Raw genomic sequence first — 19061 nt, forward strand, 5'->3', positions numbered from 1 at the left:
AGGTCACAGCCCCCCACTGGCGGGAAGTCCCAAGGGTTGGCCAGTGTAGCGCTTGGAGCAGTTCCCAATGGATTTCACCAGGTTGCAGTAGAGACAATCGCAAGAGCCACTACCTGTGACTCTGGTTCCCTTTGAGTGGGGGGGTCTCAGGTTCTCTTAAGGTAGCTATGAGCCCTGCCATGCCTGTGGATTGTTTGCTAGGGGATGACTTAGAGCACACTGTCTGGAAGGAAGTGGAGCGCATATCACACCTGGAAGTGTTGGGGTTGCCTGAGTGGGTCTGCGTGACGCTCGGTTCATGGCTACCCAGGCAGAGAGTCAAGAGAGCCTGGACCCTGAAAGAATGGCCCAGGCAGCTGCAAAAAAGGGGAAGGGCAGGAGGCATTGGAAACCTGATCCCTATTTGATCAGAATCCTTAAGGACAGAACAGGCTTTCTCCATTTAAAGCACCTGGACTCTGCCAGCTGTGAGTCTTGTCCTCCCAAGTAGTGCCATCCCAGTCCTAGGAAGTGGGCATGACGGTTCTCTATCAGTGCCAGCCGAGCTGTGCAGCCAGCAGAACCGATATATTGTGACACATCACCTCCCAAAAATCCTGCATTGATGCTGCTGCATGATGCATCCCCAGTGCAGAACTTTGCATCACCGCTCACAGCCTCTCAGGAACCACCGCCGTGCAATGCATCCTCGATGCTGCAGGCCTTTGCATCGTAAGCCCATCATTGGCAGCATCTTCAACGACAAAGCAAGACTCCGCATTACAAGCATGACTTCATATTGCAACCTCTCAGTTCTTAGGCACCACCACTGCATGATGCATCCTCGACCAACTTGGATTTAAGGTACTCTTGTTCAGTGGGCCTAACTGGGTCCCTGTAGCCTGCCCGCTCTCCATCGCGGTCGGCCTGAACTTCTTTGTACTGGTCTGGCACGACAAGATAACCACAGTTGGCGTTTTGTGTTTTTAGGCACTATTTTCAGTTAACTCTTTAAAATTGCATATCTCCAGTTCTACTGATTGGGGGTTTGTAATGTAGGTGTTAAAATACTTATTACATTTTACTCTAGTTTTTTAAATTGGTTTGGGAATTTCTTGTGTGGTGTTTTCACTCTATGGGGCATATTACCAAGAACGGCGTTAAAATTATCGCCTCTTTAGCGGCAGGAAGCTGCCCTTGAGAATTCCAATAGAAGCCCCGGTTCACACCAGAACCTGGGCTTCTATTGGAATTCTCAAGGGCATATTATCAAGCCCATTATCGCCACTTTAGCTGCAGTTTCCTGCCACTAAAGCGGCGATAATTTTAACGCCCTTCTTGATAATATGCCCCTATAACTTTTTGTGTGCTGCCTCTACATTAAGCCTGACTGCCTTTGTACAAGCTACCAGGGGGATAAGCACAGACTCTGGAGTTTGCTTGCGTTTCACCTTGACAGAGACTGTGGTTGCTGCTTGAGTAGGGTTTCACCCCATCTACCAGTAACCTAATTTCCAACACAGCACTACTAGCGTTATGCAGCAAGTTATCTAAATTATTTTGCAAACTGATCAAAATTATTGTGTCTCAAAATGCAAAATTATGCAAGACATTTTCTAGCTTTCATCCATTTGGGGGCCGATTCCGATCCTGTATTTTTTTTTCCCGTCCGACTAGTATCGGTAAATTTTTCCATACAAATCGTACAAGTCCCGTCCGACCCGTGATGTACGATTCAGACGGGAAAAATACAACTTTTCCTGATCCGATTTGTACGGATCGGCCCAATCCGTACAAATCGGATCGGGAAAAGTTGTACGAGACGGACCCGGACACTTTTCTGTACAAATTTAAAAATGCAGTCCGACCGTACTAGTATGATCCAGACCAGCTTTCCGATTTACGATTTGTACGGAAGATGTCCCGTACACGGGGAATGCCATTACCTGCTACGAAACGAACTTTGTACGACTCGTATCACGGGAAAAGTTGTTCCTGTGCATACCCCCAACATCGCGTACCCCAACATCGCGTACCCCAACATCGCGTATGTACGGTGCGTACATACGGGATGTTGGGGTACGCGATGTTGGGGTACGCGATGTTGGGGGTGTATGACTGTACGACTCGTACCCCTGGGAACTCTGCTTTTACGGTTGTTTTTGGCTCCCATAAGAAAAGAGCCGTACAGAGTGCCGTAGGGACGAATCGTACTTGCTGGGCCGGAAACCGCTGCTTAAATACATACAGACGTCGTGTGCAAGCTGTTCCGGATCAGAATCGTTGGTTTATTTTAGCTGTTTGGTCTTTTGTACGATTTGTATGGAAAGAGGCTTTCTGTACGAATTGTACTTCCTAGGTTGTAAGAAAAGTTTACCGGGTACGAGTTGTACGGGAAAAACGCACCATACAACGATTTGTACAGCCTTTTTCCAGGATTGGAATCGGCCCCATGATGGTAAAACAACATTATTTGTAAAATCTGAATTGTATACACATTGTAAATCGTTAATTATGCAGATAGTGTTCCAGACCAGAATCTTATCAAACCACTGGGCATTACCATTATACCCTTGTTTTATCAACAATTTGTTAAGGAATAGGAAACCCAAACATTATAATTCCAGTCAGTTGCCATTGTTAGCTTCTCTTTGAAAAAAACAGGGTTTTCAAGCTAACTTCCTAAATATAAATATACAAGCAGCGACGGCTCCTCTGCAATGGCGGAGTAGCGTCGTCCCACTGCCTGGCTCCAAGCCAGCAAATGAAAAATAAATCAATGTTCTAGCATCGTTTTATTTTTCATTTGCCGACTCTGAGCCAGCGCTGTAGGGAGGGGCAGGGCAGAAGCATGGGAGGGGGTGGAGGAGTGCTATGTTCACTCTCTAAGTGCGCATATTTGTTTGGCTGCCCGTCTCAGGCTGGCATAAACACACATGCACACTTAGGTTTCTCCAGTCTGGCTGCTTTAAATAGCCAGGCTGGAGAAACCACACAGACTCCCTGGTCTGAGCAGTGTCTTTCCAACCCTCTCAGGTCAATCCCTGCGCTGCTCTGCAGCACAGGGATTGGATGGGAGTCTGTCCCAGGGGCTGCTGGGACCAGGAAGAGGAGAGGAGGCAAGACGCGGGAGGTGGCTGGTGGCTTCAGGTAAGTTCTTTTTATTTTTAATATATTATTACTAACAAATCCCACCCACACAGCCCCACCCGTATGACCCCTCCTATGTTCCCTTCACCCGCTCACCACCCTTTGTTTGTGGTGGCCGCCAGTGTATGCAAGACAGAAACTACATAATGGTAACAAATGTACTGTGGTCCTATATTGCCATGTCAGGGTTCTGATTACAGTTACAAACCATGGTCCCGTGGTGCCTGCGCAGTGCTGGTGAAATGGTGACTACAAATATCTTGAAAACTGAAATTATTATTGGTGGCATTAAATATATTTTCTTATTCTAAACCAGTTTCCTATTACAATCAGAATTTACCTTCCAAACATGCTTGTAATAAGAAAATAAGTATTAGTTCTGCATAATGACATAACATTCGTCTAAAATAAAACATGAGGTAAAGTATCCCCTGCCATACGTTATAAGGGTATCGCAAATCACCAACGAGGTCAGTGGCCACAGAGAGGAACAAAAACAGAAGTCAAGCTCCTTGATAAGGTAATGGACCTCCATGGTGACTTTGGATATCATTGTAAATACAGTGGAGTGCTTTTCATTTATTACATGGTCACACACGCAACATAACCCTCCACATAATCCAAATTTAAATGCATGGTCTACTGCTCCTTCGAATAAACATCCTGTGATACGGGTAGGTGAAATAAATGTGAGTTCTGTGCTGTAAAAAATAAATATGCAAATATTTACTTTGAGTTTGGCCCAAATACATATTTTAAGCAGTTCAATTTAAGTCGTGTGTATGGTAGTCTCCAGGTAATATTCCTGCTTTCAGGTAAAAATATTCAGTTATTTCTGAAATATTGGTGTGCCCTTTTTTTTGTTTAAGCAAAAGCTGTATTTATGCCCCTTGCATTTGCCACTGTGTGATGGCTTTAGCAGAAGTAATTCGGTCATCTCATTTCAACTGCAATTATCTCTTACCATAAAGCAGCAATGCCGTTTTCTCATAGGAGGTGACTAGTGATGTCAAAACTAGATTGTAATTAGAGTTTATGGAATAGGTTTTTGGGATTGCTGGCGTACTATTAAAAAACGTACACAACAATTTTGGAGCATTATGTTTTGCTTCGCAAAACATTGTATATTTTTCACAAACTGAATAGTTTCGGAAGTTTAATATCACTCACTCACTCACTTGGACATGCACACTGCAGTGTATGTTTTTACTTTTTATTTTAATTGTTGGCTCACCATATAAATGGACCTGTGTGGCAACATCAACAGGTGCAATTCAAGGAGGCTGGCATATCCCACCGCGGGACCTACCTATCACAGATACTACTAACGGAAGGCCTACATCTGTGCAGTAAAGGACATGACAGGGGCAGAAGAAATGTTACCACTGTTAATGTACACATGATAGCTTTGTCTGGGCTGCAATTAAAATGATGGGAGAAGTATTTTAAATCATAGAATAATAGTGGAAAAGGGTCAAAATATATCTGTGTTTCATGAATACATTGGATTTGCATTGTTGTATGGCTTAGGTTAGGTCTTTGAAAGCCCATACATACCATGTACATAAATATATTCCTGATTAAGGTCAACAAGAACTATACAAACTGAGCAGACTCTTAATCCTCACTAGGCACGTGGGTTGTACAGTCCTCAAGCATAATCAGTGTTTGTATTAAAGCAGTGGCCTAAAATCACTAGTTCCAGACATCTTACAAGAGGGGCTCTGCCTTGCTGCCCAATTGTCTCTGACATGCTGGAGCTCTGTTTTTGAGCACAGTGCACACCACAGGCTACCTGTTATTATACAAAGTTCCGGGGGGCACAGTGGGTCTGTGAATACGTAATGCGGACCCTGGTTGCTGAAAATGATTGGAAGCAATTTTGTTATCTTACTCATTCCAGACCCATTTTTAGGTCTCGCGAGCCAAAGGCTCGAAGAGACATTTTATATCTGGGCTTTTCAAAGTGCTGCCATGGCCTAAAGCTACAGTGCACGTGAACGTGCACGCGCGCAGCGCCATGTGTCTTTCCTCCGTAGCGATCGTAATCACGATCACTTTCACTTTTGCGGGCTCCTCTGTTGCTGCCATTCCCCCCTCCCTTCTCGCCCAGCCCTTCTTGTTAACATGAGCTTTGGGACGGAACACAACTGCTTGTGTTTGGAGTAGCTGCATGCCTGGTTGCGCACAAAGTTCACGAAGAGACCGGCGCCGCCTCTCACCACGACACACCTCGCACTCCACCAACACACCATTTCTCCCCTGCGGGTCACCTCGTCGGCTCTCTGTTTTGGACCCAAAAATGGCGATCTTTCTGGTGGTTCTGCAGCAAAGTCTCAGCGCTCGTGTTCCGTCCAAAAACACATGTTTTTTCCCATTAACCAGTGTTGCTTGTTTTAGCGTGGTGCAATGACAGACTAAGTTAGTCTTGTGGAGATTCTTGTCTAATCATTGTTCGGAGGAGTTTTGGCCTCTAGTCTGTGGAGCATTTCTTTCTCTCTTGGCAGACAGCACTGTGCACTTCACAGTAACGAGACACTTAAGAATCGAATCCAGTGCTCTGTGAGTGGCGCAGCCCCTTTCAGTGAATCCACGGGCCAGACTGTGAAACCGAAAGCAGCTGACAAACATGCTGTAGCCAGCCCCGCTTTCTTGCCTCTCCATCCATCATTCTCTCTCTCCTTCGCGCCTCTCTCCTCCCTTTCTGATCTCGATCTCTCTCCCCGTTCCCTCTCTGTTTCTTGAAGCTCCGTGTGCCTGCCGCTACTAATCTCTGTGAGCTGCGGAAAGAGCTGCTAGAGGTACCAGCAGCAGCCCCGGGCTTACAAACTTGGTCTGAGGCCTCCAGAGCTCCAGTCCACCTCACAGGATAAAAGGCCAGGCCGGGTGCAGGACGCATTTCAAAACAGAACCGATGGAGCACGGAGGTTTTCTGACAGGGCAGTGGGACTGGGAGAGAGTCAGCCTTATATGTCATGTTAATATATCCCGATAGGTCGGTGCCTCAGAATCCTGGTGCGGATGGGTGAGCGCCATGTCAGGCAAGATCTTTACTAGCCCCTGAAGAACCTAAGGCTCTTGAGAAATGGTCATTTTTTTGACAGTACACAGGTCGGTGTTTTTTAAATGCCAGTGGGCTGGGTCCGTGTCAGACGCACATCAGAACGAAGAGGTATGCGAATAGACGGCTACCTCTAAACGACCAGTAGGCCTGCCACTGTGTCGGTCGCCTGCCCGGCTTTCTTAAAAGACCTCCGCCGAGGGTGGGCACATACAGGGTTCACGTACAACGGCTCATATGAAATTGTGCACTGATGCAATGAAAGAGAGACTTTATTTCCAACATTTTTGATGCTTATGTAAGACGAAATAGGAAAACGATCTTTGCACCATGACGAAACACAGAACAATAGCTTTTTCACTATTTTTGTTAGCATGCGTACAAAAACAACTAGGGAATATAAATGTGATTCATTTTTAGCATGGACATGACTAGGCTCGAAAAAGACACTATTTATCTGCCACCTGGTGAGACCTTTAGTGGTATAACATGTGATCTTATTCAATTTGTGAGTGGGTGAGGTTTCTTGTAGGGGGTAACAGTAGAGTTATTTGGTTAATCTGAAAGAGTCATGGACTGCACAGGTGGGCCTGGCACCCTTAAGTCGGTTTATATACATACCATGTGTGTGAAGGGCCTGTTTATTTTCACAATGGGAGACTCTCCTAACACGAGACAGCACAATACGGGCCTGCTCCCATGGTGCTTTAATTAAACAGCATATATTTTGTTGTTGCATACATCAAAGCAGTATCTGTTTACATCCTAGAATAAGAACAAAGGAAGCCCTGCTGCAAAGAAATAGGCGACGAGGCTGGTAACATCTCCGTGTAAGGTGGAAGGAGTGACAGGGTGTTTCTATTTAACATCGTAAACTCTGCTACTACCGTAAAGCACAATTTCGAACTCCTCCCACCCTGCTTTAATTAAACAGCATATATTTGGGTGTGTAGTATGCACGTAAACATTTTTTTTTAGTGAAAACATTGTTGTATTAAGTTACAAAATATATAAAATTATTTAAACAACAAATACACTGCCCTTTAAAAACCAGAGCAGTCCGCAAGAGCTACTCCTTTAGCAGCATTTTGCGTTCACCTAGCACCTACTGACATTATAAATAACAAACCTTTTATTTATTTGTTGGTTTTAAAAACCAATACATAAAAGACATTGCCATTTACAATACCAATAACTTTAAACTTTGCAAATGCGAGACCTATTGCATTGCAAATGCTTGTTTGAAATGTTGTTCAGATGAGTTTATATATTGTCCAACAAAATGGCTGATTTTGTCTGTTAACTGTTTGCACCACATTCACCCACTACTTACCTGCAGACAGCTTCTGCATCAAAGTATCTGGAATTTCGATGATCCAACACAATGATTTCATGATGCTTGTCTAGAAAACATTCAACAGCTGATTCTGGGGTTCGGGCAATATTGCATCGATATCCAGCTCTGTCGCAGGCCCACCAAAACCCATCACTTTGACTGTCTTCTTTGGCAAAGACCAGCAAAACCTGCAAAAAATGCAAAAGCATCTGTGTCAATGGTATGCGTTCGACTAAGACAGCAGATATATAAATGTGATTTTAAGGAACATATGCAAACATTGATTAATAGTTCTCAGAAGCAGGACAATACTTACCTTATCTACAGTCCAATTGTAACTTGCTTTTAACTACCAATGGCTATCCACCATCACTAAGTGTTTTATTACGACTTTGGTGGTCCCGTGGACCACCGTACCAGTGGTGGCAGTCCGAGCAAGGAGAGCTCGGAGGTCTGACCACTGTATTACGAGTTGGGCGGATCGTCTTTGCAAAGACCGCGATTGAACTGCCGAAACTGTCAGCAGACACCTGACCGCCGGGTTCTTGGTCGGGGAAAGGCAGCTGCCATATGGCGATACACGGAAGCAGAACCACCATATGTATTCTGAGTTGCCTTTTCCACAAGCTGACCGCAGCGGTTCGACCGCCTGCTTTAAGGTGGCGGTGACTAAGGTTTTGGGGTGTACACTCACACCTTTTCTGTTGCTTCCAGGCAGATTCCAATGTGGATTCCTTTCCTCAGATCCCCCTTCACAGCAGGATCCTTACCCCCAGCAATACGACCCTGTTTACGACGATCTATAGGTGAGTCCTTATACCCATTGCCAGGACTGCCCACATATGGGCAGAACCCTGGCAATGAGTAGATGGTATTTTTCCACATGTATCATGCATATGTGTGCATTTTACAAATCTGCTGTTGAAATGCACACACAGGCATCGATATGTTTGGAAAAAGTCCTCACCACCGCTGCAACATCCCTGCAGCCACACTGCCGACACAGTGGTCAGCTCGTAATACGGTGGTCTTTGGACCACCTGCCCTATGGGCTACTGGCGGGAGTGAACGCAGATCTCCAGCGGTCGGATGCCAAACCCGGAATAAGGCCCTAAATCAATAACTCACATCTTTGGCCTTACAATGGCTTAGGAATATGAAAAGTCAGACTATTGTTCTCAGGATCAACCATTTCACACATGCTAGCTAATATTTCACTCTAGGATCAAATGCATTTTCAACCATAGGATGACGGCAGTTGCTTCCAAAATTGATCCATCTATTGTTTGATGTTGTCACCTTTTGATTGCAAAGCCCTTATCCTCTCATCTGTTCAACCATCCCAAATGGAGGGTTTATATACAACACAGGCGAACAGGTTAGTTTTATGCTGTGGTGGTTTCAGCTAGTCATCGGAACCTACTAGCAAGGGTCTAGGTGAATGGAGAACTATTGGAGAGGGTGGACATTCATAGACACAGGAGGCAGGGATTGCCCTATTTACCACCTTTTTGCATTGTCACGTCAACAAATCCATGACAATCCACACGTCCACGGTATTAACTTACATAGAGATACTTTCAAGCTCACCGTTTTTGTTGATGAAATCCAGGTGACAGTAGTGTACCTGCTTTTCTTGTTGCGAGCCCCGAAAGTAGAGCTTTTGATTTTTTAATCCACCTCTGGATTCTAAATCAAAGTGGCAAAATCGGAGAGTTTTAACCTGAATCACCAGAAGCGACAAGACCTCACAGTGTCTGCTTCATTCACAAAGACCAGGGAAGCAATCAGGCATCATTATATTTCTCTTTTGTCAACCATTGAGCACACCCTGTAGAGGAATAGAAAGAACCTCAGCAGAACGATCTGAATAGATCTTTTTAGATGGCTACATCATATGAGCTGCGATATATAGATCCACAAATATATAATATAGCCTTATAGCCCGCAGTAGTGGGCTATACTGGCCATTATAGCCCAGCTATGAAGGGCTATAAGGCTATTAGAACATTCTGCTACTAGAGGGCAGAATGTTCTAATAAATAAAACAAAGGCCTCTCGGAGCCCGAGGGGCTTTAAATCCCCACGGGCCTGAGGGGGTTTAAATTCCCTCGGGCTTCAAGAGACCTTTGTTCACAGCAACAGCTGTGAACAAAAACAACATTGGAATGTTGTTCTGCTGGCTTTTTACCGGCCCGTAGAAGCATGGAGCACTCCATTATATTCAATGGAGCTCTCCACATTTCAATGTTTCAATATAAATAATATACTTTATAACTTTCATCTGCTTCAGTCTTAACAAGAATCTCCTCTCCAATATTTCATGGAGATATGCTTTGGGCAGCATCCTTCGAGTATTGGGATCTTTGGACCAGCTACCTTTAGCCATTGCTTCAGGAAAGCATCATTGACATATTGGATCAGCCCAGAAGAGTATTTCTTTTTCACCAGGCAGCCCAGCTATTGTGTTAGTGCATTAGGTGTAGCAGGACCCCCATGTGGAAGCTTAGCTGGAAATGGACTCTGAATTGGCTTGCAAGCAATGGAGACTCCCTGTGTCTGTCATCCGAGAGACCTCTTGGGATTACGCTGCCTTCCCCCTTCCATCTAGTGACAATGCTGCTCTCTGGGAATCTTCCCAAGGTGACTACGGCTTTCAGTCAGGATGCTCCGGGTTTTACCAGCTCCACTGCTGCTGGCCCACCGAGCAGGACAATCTAACATTTCATATGCACACGTGTGTACATAGGTTATAACGCAGGAAGAGATGCATTTTTTCCTACAATAAAGCAGTGCATGTCATTCTGACGGTCCGATAGGCCTTGTTTATATGGCAAAAGGCTGAATCCGAACAAAGATGTTCTGCCTCTGATTGAATTGGCTTCACATCATTAAAAGTCAGTCAAAAACGGGCAACTAATTGGACGAAATATAACACGGGTATTGAAATTAGAGCTCCAGCTTTATGACTCCTGCTCCCTGTTTTTCTGTTTTCATTTGAATGCCTTTAGGGCCCACATAAAAATATATGGTGTTATTAAGCACTTTTATTTTAAGTTAACTACGTACTGGATTCTTTGACACTTGGTACTTTTGGTACTTTGTGTTGACCTGGAAATAGACATCACAGGAACGTACTGTTCACTGAGGCGGTGTCTGTCATCAGACCACGCGCCTGCAGACGCCATTTTGCTCTGGGCACAGCCCTCCATGACTGGGATGATGCTTCGGACGTACTACAGCAATCAGCTGCTTCTACGAGCAAGGCTCTGCTTTGTAAATACTTAAAACAATTGCTATACTGTGTATTAATCCCTTGTTATGTCTGGCTAAAGACAGCATTAGCTTTGTGCCAGAGCTGTTCTCATGAACAAAAAGTGTCACGCTGCAAACAGGCCTGACTGTAATGTGCTGATGCACAAGTCCACCGAGATGGTTTGTGCTTTCTTCGTCTCTGTGCCACCTGCATCTTTCTATGCCTTTCTATGCATGTGCTATGGTTATTATATCCCAATAGGCACAGCACAGAGAATCAGCATTTAAGACACCAAATCAAAAATGCTGCATGTTTTGCTTTTTTTCCGAGTCTCCCCTCTCACCCTTGATAAATCACTGCAGCTTGACTCGCTGAAATAGGAGAACGGAGGAGTAATTCATGCACAACTAGGAATTCTGATTACCCGAGTAAACCCCTTGCTGCATATGAATAATCTTCAGCTTGTAACTGGGGGCATATCAACAAGGGCTTTATCTCTGCTTTTTTGGCTTTAAAAGCCAAAAAAGGAGAGATAAAACTAGCGCCCTATCAACAACAGGGTGCTAGCATGCAAATTTGCATGTTAGCACCCTTTTACTCTACGCTTCCCCTTGCATCTCTAATGAGATGCAAAGGGGGCGTTCCAGAGTAAAATAATAGGAGAAATGTCGCTAAGCGACATTTCTCCTATTATCAAGAATGTCGCTAACCCTGTTAGAGACAAAAAAAGCAGCGCTAACCGCGGTTAACGCTGCTTTTTTACATCTGGTATTTTTCTGACTTAGCCATGATATCCTATGGAAGGAGGATATCATGGCTAAGTTTGCCTGTCCCTATCAACAAGGTAACGTGAGATTATCGCTGGGTTTCCAGCGATAATCTCACGTTAGCCTGTTAGCGTGAGGATTTTTATCGCTATTGAGATAAGCGTTGCTAATAGCACGCTATCTCAGAGATAAAAATTCACGCTAGCCGGCGATAATTATCCTAGCGCTAAGTGCCCTTAGAGATAATTATCGCCGTTTGTTGTTGATATGCCCCCAGGTCCCTCCTATCATGTTATTTGTGCACTCTCAATTTACACCACAACCTAAATGACCCCATTACATGACCCTCGTTATTCACCCAAATGAAGGCAAGGTGTCCTGAAGTATTAACAAGAGAGGAGGTACCCTAACGTTAGATAGGGACAGGGTAAGCACAGTTCAAAAAACAAGATAGGTCCCAACTGAGAAACACAGCTTTTGCAAAAATGTGTCACAAACCACCTTGGCAATCAATACATAAACAGCATCAAAATGACACAATCAAATAATTACAAAGTACGTCAGTAAAACACAAAGAATAAGTCAAAATAAAACTGAATAATATCATTAAAATGTATTCTGTTCATTAGTACAATCAAAAGTTAAAAATAGTTGTTACATATAAAAACATTTCAGGTTTCAGGTTTCATACGTCTTTATTTCGATTGTTATATCATAAAAGACAATTGCATAAAAAGATATTAAGATCAATCAATCATACAAGCAAATTATTTAAAACACCATATTAGTGCATAGCAATGCACGATTTAAGAAAGAATTAAACAGTATTTAATGACGCAGTATAAAGTGGAGTAAAATCCAATGTTAAAATTGAAAAAACAGGATAATTTAAGAATGTCTGGCTCTAATAACCCAAGCCCACCCTAGGTACTTTGCTACCCCAATTACAATCAATTCTGAGGTGTTAATTCTTAGGGCCCACGATGCCTCTATGAATCTACTGATGTTCATCCGTTGGAAGATGGGCCTAATCCATTTGTACCTTGGGGCATAATAAGCGGGACAAGCAAAGAAGAAGTGGCCCACACTCTCCTTTTGATCGTTACACCAGGGGCAGTACTCATTCGAACTACCAGCCCATTTTTTGGAAAAAGACCTTACTGGCAAACAACCTACTCTAAACTGGTGGTATAATTTTTTGTCCAGACTCTTGGTGATAACATCCCAGTAATTCTCCAGGGAGGGATCTAATTTATGCACCAGAAATCTGCCAGAAAGGGAAGCGCCATCGGAACACACAACGGATTGATGTCTAACTGATGCCCAGTACAGTGACTTGAAGGCTTGCTTGGAAGGGAAAACAGAACTCCCCGGGGAATCCCACAGTTGGATAAGACCCATTTCATCCAGGATTTTTTTCACTTCACGGAACCAAGGGATGTTGCTAGAACCCAGGATAGATCTTACTTCCGCAAGTTCAGTAGCAAAGAGACTTAGATCCGGCGATATCCAAATCCGTCTCCACAACGCAACCAACCGATATCGTGCCATCTCTTTGATAGACTTATTGATAGACTTACAACCCATGTCCAACAAGAGAGGTTTGATTGGGGTGGATTGGGGTAGTCCTACCAAATTACGCAAAAAATTTTTTGGACTGTTACCAAAGGGGATAGGTCAAAAAAAAAACACAGGTCAGCCCCATACAGTATAGCCGAACTAATTTTTGCGTCATAGATCTTAAGTGCCGGTATTACCCTTTTGGTAAGAGACATTTTTTGCTCCTGGATCAAACAGCCCGTGAGGCGTGCAAGTTTTAAGCGAAGAACATCAACCTGGGGCTTCCAACGTAGCTGAGAGTCTAGAGTTACTCCTAAAGAAGTCATAACCTCCACCTGTTCCAGACCCACACCATTCATGCTTACACAACTCTTTATGGGGCGATTTTTTGTTAGAACCATAAATTTAGTCTTGCTCACATTTATTTGCAGATCATTTAATTTACAAAAATCCTCAAATCTGTTTAGGGCCGTTTGGAGGCCCTTACGCGTCTTTGATAGGATTAAAGTGTCATCTGCAACGATGAGCAAGGGAAATTTAGTCCCACCCAGGGTCGGTGCATCAGTAGGAGTGTCTGCAAAGAACTTCACCACCTGGTCAATAAACAGTAAAAAGAGGGTAGGTGCTAAAACGCACCCCTGGCGGACACCCCGTGTTACGGGGAAACTATCCGTCACCTGCCCTTGACCTCCCCACCTCACCCTAGCAAAATTGCCCTTGTGTAATGTTACCAGGAGTTCAAGGAGTTCTTGTGGCATTCCTAAGGTGCCCAGAACAGCCCACAATTTTGCCCTGGGCACCAGATCGAAGGCGGACTTTAGGTCCACAAAGGCGGCGTAGATAGACCCGCCGCCCAACAGCACCACCTTCCAGTATATCTGAATAAATCTGAAGACCTGGTCAATGGTGCTGGTACCTGATCTAAAGCCAGCCTGCATCGGAGAAAGGATGCTCTCCGACTCCATCCACCCCTAAACCCTGGCGAGGACCATCCTGGCAACAATATTTTGGAGGGAGTCAATGAGACTGATGGGGCGGTAGTTTCCGGGAGCCGAACGGTCCCCCTTTTTAAATATAGGAAGACTTTCCGCCCCCTTCCAGGACTCAGGGATCCTAGCCCCCTTAGCAATGGCATTTGCAAGCTGAGTAACGTAGGGAACCCAAAGGTGGGGGTCGATTTTAAGTAAGTCTGCCGGGATGCAATCCATCCCAGGGGCTTTTCCCGCTTGAACCGAACAAAGTGCAGTCTTAGAGTCATCATTCATAAACACCAGGGGATGACAGGGGGGGGGGGCGGCAAAGGCACGCAGATCCCCGGGTCAACAAGAGGTTTATAGTCTGGGTCCCTAAACTGGGTTGAATAAAAGTCCACCCATGCTTCTACTGGTACATGATTTGAAGGGGTTTGGGAGTTGGGGTTCCTGCCCCATTTCACGACTTCCCAAAACGTAGTCTGGTTAGACGAAAGGCAAGCCTCAAGCAAGTTTGTCCAGTGGGCTTCGTCCCACTCCCTCTTCACCTCCCACTGGACCTTTTTGTACCGTTGGCGAGCCATTTTAATATCGGTAGTCAACCTAGACTTGATGGCTTTTATTAGCCCACTATGAGCTTCCCTGCATTTTTTATTATACCATTTCCTACTAGAACTGGGAGTTTTTAGTTTCCCAAGCTTAGGTGGTAATGTAAGGAGGGCCTTGAGTTTAATAAAACACTGCTCGTGCAAATCACTAATCCGGTGGATAACACCCTCGTTCGGAGATAGGTTCGCTATGGCATTCAAGGTAGATGATACTTCCAATGATATGCCGTTAAGTAGGGTGGGGTCCTCCACAACCCTGCTCCATTTAACCCTTCTTCTATCATTGGTTAGAATAGCCTCGGCAGTGATGCACAAGGCTACAGGGGATCTAACAAGTCCACCAGGGAGCTTTATACTTAAGGACAAGGGGTTATGTTCACTCTGGGGACGGTCAATGACAGCCATGTCTTCCAAGAGAGACCAGTACTCTATTGTAACCAGAATGTAATCAATCCTACTTTGGCTAATCCCATTGTAAAATGTGGATTTACCAGCCTTGTCAGATATCGTGCGACCATTAGCCACTCTCAGACCCCACTCCAAACACAGCCCTGCCCAATGCAGAGCCGTTTCTGTGGCCTTTTTGATATTATTTAATGACAGGGATGGGATATTCCACACAGCATCATCCTCAGAGCCCAAATCCTCATCATCGCTTAACAGGGGTTCGAAAGTACAGTTTAGATCCCCCCCAATAAGTATTAATTTATCCCTCCCAATAAGTTCAAGGTAAGAATCCAGCTCCTCTAAGATGACTGGACATCGCCCACCGGGATGTCCTCGAGCGTATATATTAATAACAATGATTTCCCGATGTTTCTCCTTGATTAACTTAATTCCCAGAAGATCGGGGTTATTAACCAAAATTTCCACTGGTCTATAACTAATGGACTGCTTAACCCAGATTACCAGGCCCCCGGAAGCTCTACCCTTAGTACCCTTGATTGCTGGTTTAAAAAAATTAAGAAAGCCTTCCCGAAATATCGGTTCAGGGGCCCAACTCTCTTGAAATAATTAGATATCATAGTTGTCTATGAAATCTGTCCAGTCTTCTGAGCCAATTCGTCCCGTTAGGCCAGCGATATTCCATGAGGCTATTTTAAGTGAAGAGTCCAGCATGGTTGGAGCAGCTCGATTCATGTCCCCATGCTCTGATATTGTCTCCCCACCCTCGGGTGGTGGAAAACCAACCGACGGACTACCCCCTAGCACTCGCTCGGGGACCTTGACCGGCTCATAAAACCCATTACCCTCACTGGATAGGCATGCAACCCCAATAGTGGGGATGCTACAATGACTCCCTCTGCCAGGTTCGGGACTAAGTCAATCGATACCCTCCAGGCCAGAGAGTGGTTCGAAACGGTTGGGTAATTGGGGGAGAAAAGGTGAGTATGGAAGCCTAACAACCGGTACACTCCCAACATTTCTTCTGGACATTAGGGGGTTGAAAAAGGGCACTGTGTTTCTTTTGGGATAAAAATAACTGAGGCCTAAAGACTGCACATCGCCCATCCTCCCAAATCTAGCATCCCTACGTATATGGTCCACCACCCAAGGGTCCCTGAAATTTATCACAATGCAATCCCCCTCCAGGTCCTTTGGGCAGTGCCCCACCCAGTGTACTCTCCTCACACTCAATATTTCTGTGCCAGAGGACGGGGGAAGGGGTCTATTTTTATTTAACCAAAAGACCACCTTGTTTTTAAGATCCCCATAGGATTCAGTTGTATCTTCCCTTAGGGTTGAGACGCCTGAGAGGACAATCGTATAAGGAGTGGCCTCAGGGGGTAAATCAGTGCAGGGGGGACCCTGTTTGTTGAGCTTCTATGGGGCCACAGCGGGATTAGTTTGATTGTTATGATGACTCCCCTGTACTCTATTGCGTGACTTAGTATGTGAGATCGACTTGGGACCACCCCTTGAAGAATTCAAAGCAGGGGCAGCAGCAGTGGATTTGGAGGTGCTTGGTTTGGGCAATGTGGTAGGTTTGGAGCTTACCTTTGTGGTGGGCAAGACTTGTGCAGCAACACCTGCTTTGCTATTAGATGTTATATTAGTATTTGAGCTCCCTCCCCTAGGGGCCACGCCTGCAAAGTTGGTTAAAACAGTTCGGGTATTAGATTGTTTAGCAGTAGCTGGAAGGAACTGCTTGATAGTACCTACGGCTCCTTGGGGGTTTAGAATATCAGATAAAGTGGATGATACCTTTTGTGCATTTATTAGCTTGTTTAACATGCCCATATTACCATTAAACAGGTTTTCAAGAGCGTCCAGTTTCGATTTCATAAGTATAGTGCGCTCTAATAGTGGAAGCATAAGTGTTTTTAATAATATTTCTATTTTGCTTATAAGGCCATCCTCTTTACAATTGTTACTGGAACTGGTAGCCAAGTTCCTAGGTGATTCATAGGGGGAAATAGGAAAATTGCTTATGATCATAGGGGACTGATGACAGGTAATAGTTTCCGGAGCACTGGTGGGCTGGAGTGTACTATTTACTTTCGGGATTTTTTTAGTTGCACACCCCCTCTGGCGGCCCTTCCTTCACTTTCTCTTTCCAGGTATGTTCATCTGTGAGTCCCCATTAGTAGAGTCCAGTAAGGCTGGGCTTGCTGATAGCACACTATCCCCTCCCCCACTACCAGGCGAAACACTGGTGTGGGAGTTGCTAACTGATGAATTCAAAAACTCCCCCTCCACCACGGGATGAACATCCACCAGAACGGGAACCGATAACTGAGTGGCGCTCATAGCGGGTGCTTGGGGGCTTGGCGCTAAGGCAATGCGACCTAGAGATGAGCGTTTCCCAGTAATAAGATATAGAGAAAGCCGTTTCGCCACAAAGGCTATCTCCTTTTCCAAAATGCCCGTTGCTCTAATTAGAAAGGCATCTAGAGGGCCAGATATCACCCCACTAGATGTCTGCAAATTCACAAAACGTTCTTTCCCTGAACGTAAGGGCATGTTTTATAGGGGGGCTAAAACACCCAAGGATGGTAAAATACAAACAAAGCCAGCAAAAAAACCACAATACCACCCTATAGACAAAATGAGGCTATGGTACAAACACAACAAAACAGATCGAGGGGGGTGGGCCAACCCAACCACAACCGACCACGGACGGCCACAGACGGTCCCGCCCTTGTCCCGGGCTTCTCCCGGGACGCTCCCGCGTAGCAGAAGCAGACGCCACTAATATAGAAAGTATGTGATGCGCAGGGGGCGGGGCTAGCCGGGAGAGCGGGCCAGATGATGCAGATTGGCCAGGCAGGGACTCCTGGGAGATGGAGTCCCTGCAGAGACGCTCGCAGCCCTGCAGCGATGCCCCAAGACTCCCCAGTCGTCACAGCCACTGCACAAGCGCAAGTCCCCCGCCGACTTCCTCTGCGATGCGGGACCCGCGAAGCGGGTCCGGCGAGCAGTGGGGCAGAAAACTAAACAACAGCCCAGTACAGGATTCCAAAAGGCAAAGGTCCGTGTAGCAGAAGGTCCAGGCAGCAAGAGGTCCCGCAGATGTAGGGGTAAGAAAGCTCTTTAACAACGACCTGTGCGCAGGGGGCGGGGCTAGCCGGGAGAGCGGGCCAGGTGATGCAGATTGGCCAGGCAGGGACTCCTGGGAGATGGAGTCCCTGCAGAGACGCTCGCAGCCCTGCAGCGATGTCCCAAGACTCCCCAGTCGTCACAGCCACTGCACAAGCACAAGTCCCCCGCCGACTTCCTCTGCGATGCGGGACCCGCAAAGCGGGTCCGGCGAGCAGTGGTGCAGCAAACTAAACAACAGCCCAATACAGGATTCCAAAAGGCAAAGGTCCGTGTAGCAGAAGGTCCAGGCAGCAAGCGGTCCCCCCTCCCACCCTTGATAAATCACTGTAGCTTGACTCGCTGACATGGGAAAACGGAGGAGTAATTCATGCACAACTAGGAATTCTGATTACCCGAGTAAACCCCTTGCTGCATATGAATAATCTTCAGCTTGTAACCAGGTCCCTCCTATCATGTTATTTGTGCACTCTCAATTTACACCACAACCTAAATGACCCCATTACGTGACCCTCGTTATTCACCCAAATGAAGGCAAGGTGTCCTGAAGTATTAACAAGAGAGGAGGTACCCTAACGTTAGATAGGGACAGGGTAAGCACAGTTCAAAAAACAAGATAGGTCCCAACTGAGAAACACAGCTTTTGCAAAAATGTGTCACAAACCACCTTGGGAATCAATACATAAACAGCATCAAAATGACACAATCAAATAATTACAAAGTACGTCAGTAAAACACAAAGAATAAGTCAAAATAAAACTGAATAATATCATTAAAATGTATTCTGTTCATTAGTACAATCAAAAGTTAAAAATAGTTGTTACGTATAAAAC

The 19061-nt window shown here is 45.4% G+C and overlaps 1 protein-coding gene across 1 annotated transcript in view; it reads right to left on the reverse strand.

Moving 5' to 3' along the window:
- The window catches only part of PDE8B (phosphodiesterase 8B), a 977294-nt gene that overhangs the window by 503928 nt on the left and 454305 nt on the right, over positions 1-19061 (reverse strand). Inside the window, exon 3 of the mRNA XM_085632271.1 lies at positions 7524-7714. Coding sequence (XP_085488397.1) covers positions 7524-7714 — 191 coding nt within the window. The remainder of the gene's footprint in view (positions 1-7523; positions 7715-19061) is intronic.

Source organism: Triturus cristatus, chromosome 2_1 (assembly GCF_964204655.1).
Source record: "Triturus cristatus chromosome 2_1, aTriCri1.1, whole genome shotgun sequence".
NCBI classification, from domain to species: Eukaryota; Metazoa; Chordata; class Amphibia; order Caudata; family Salamandridae; genus Triturus; species Triturus cristatus.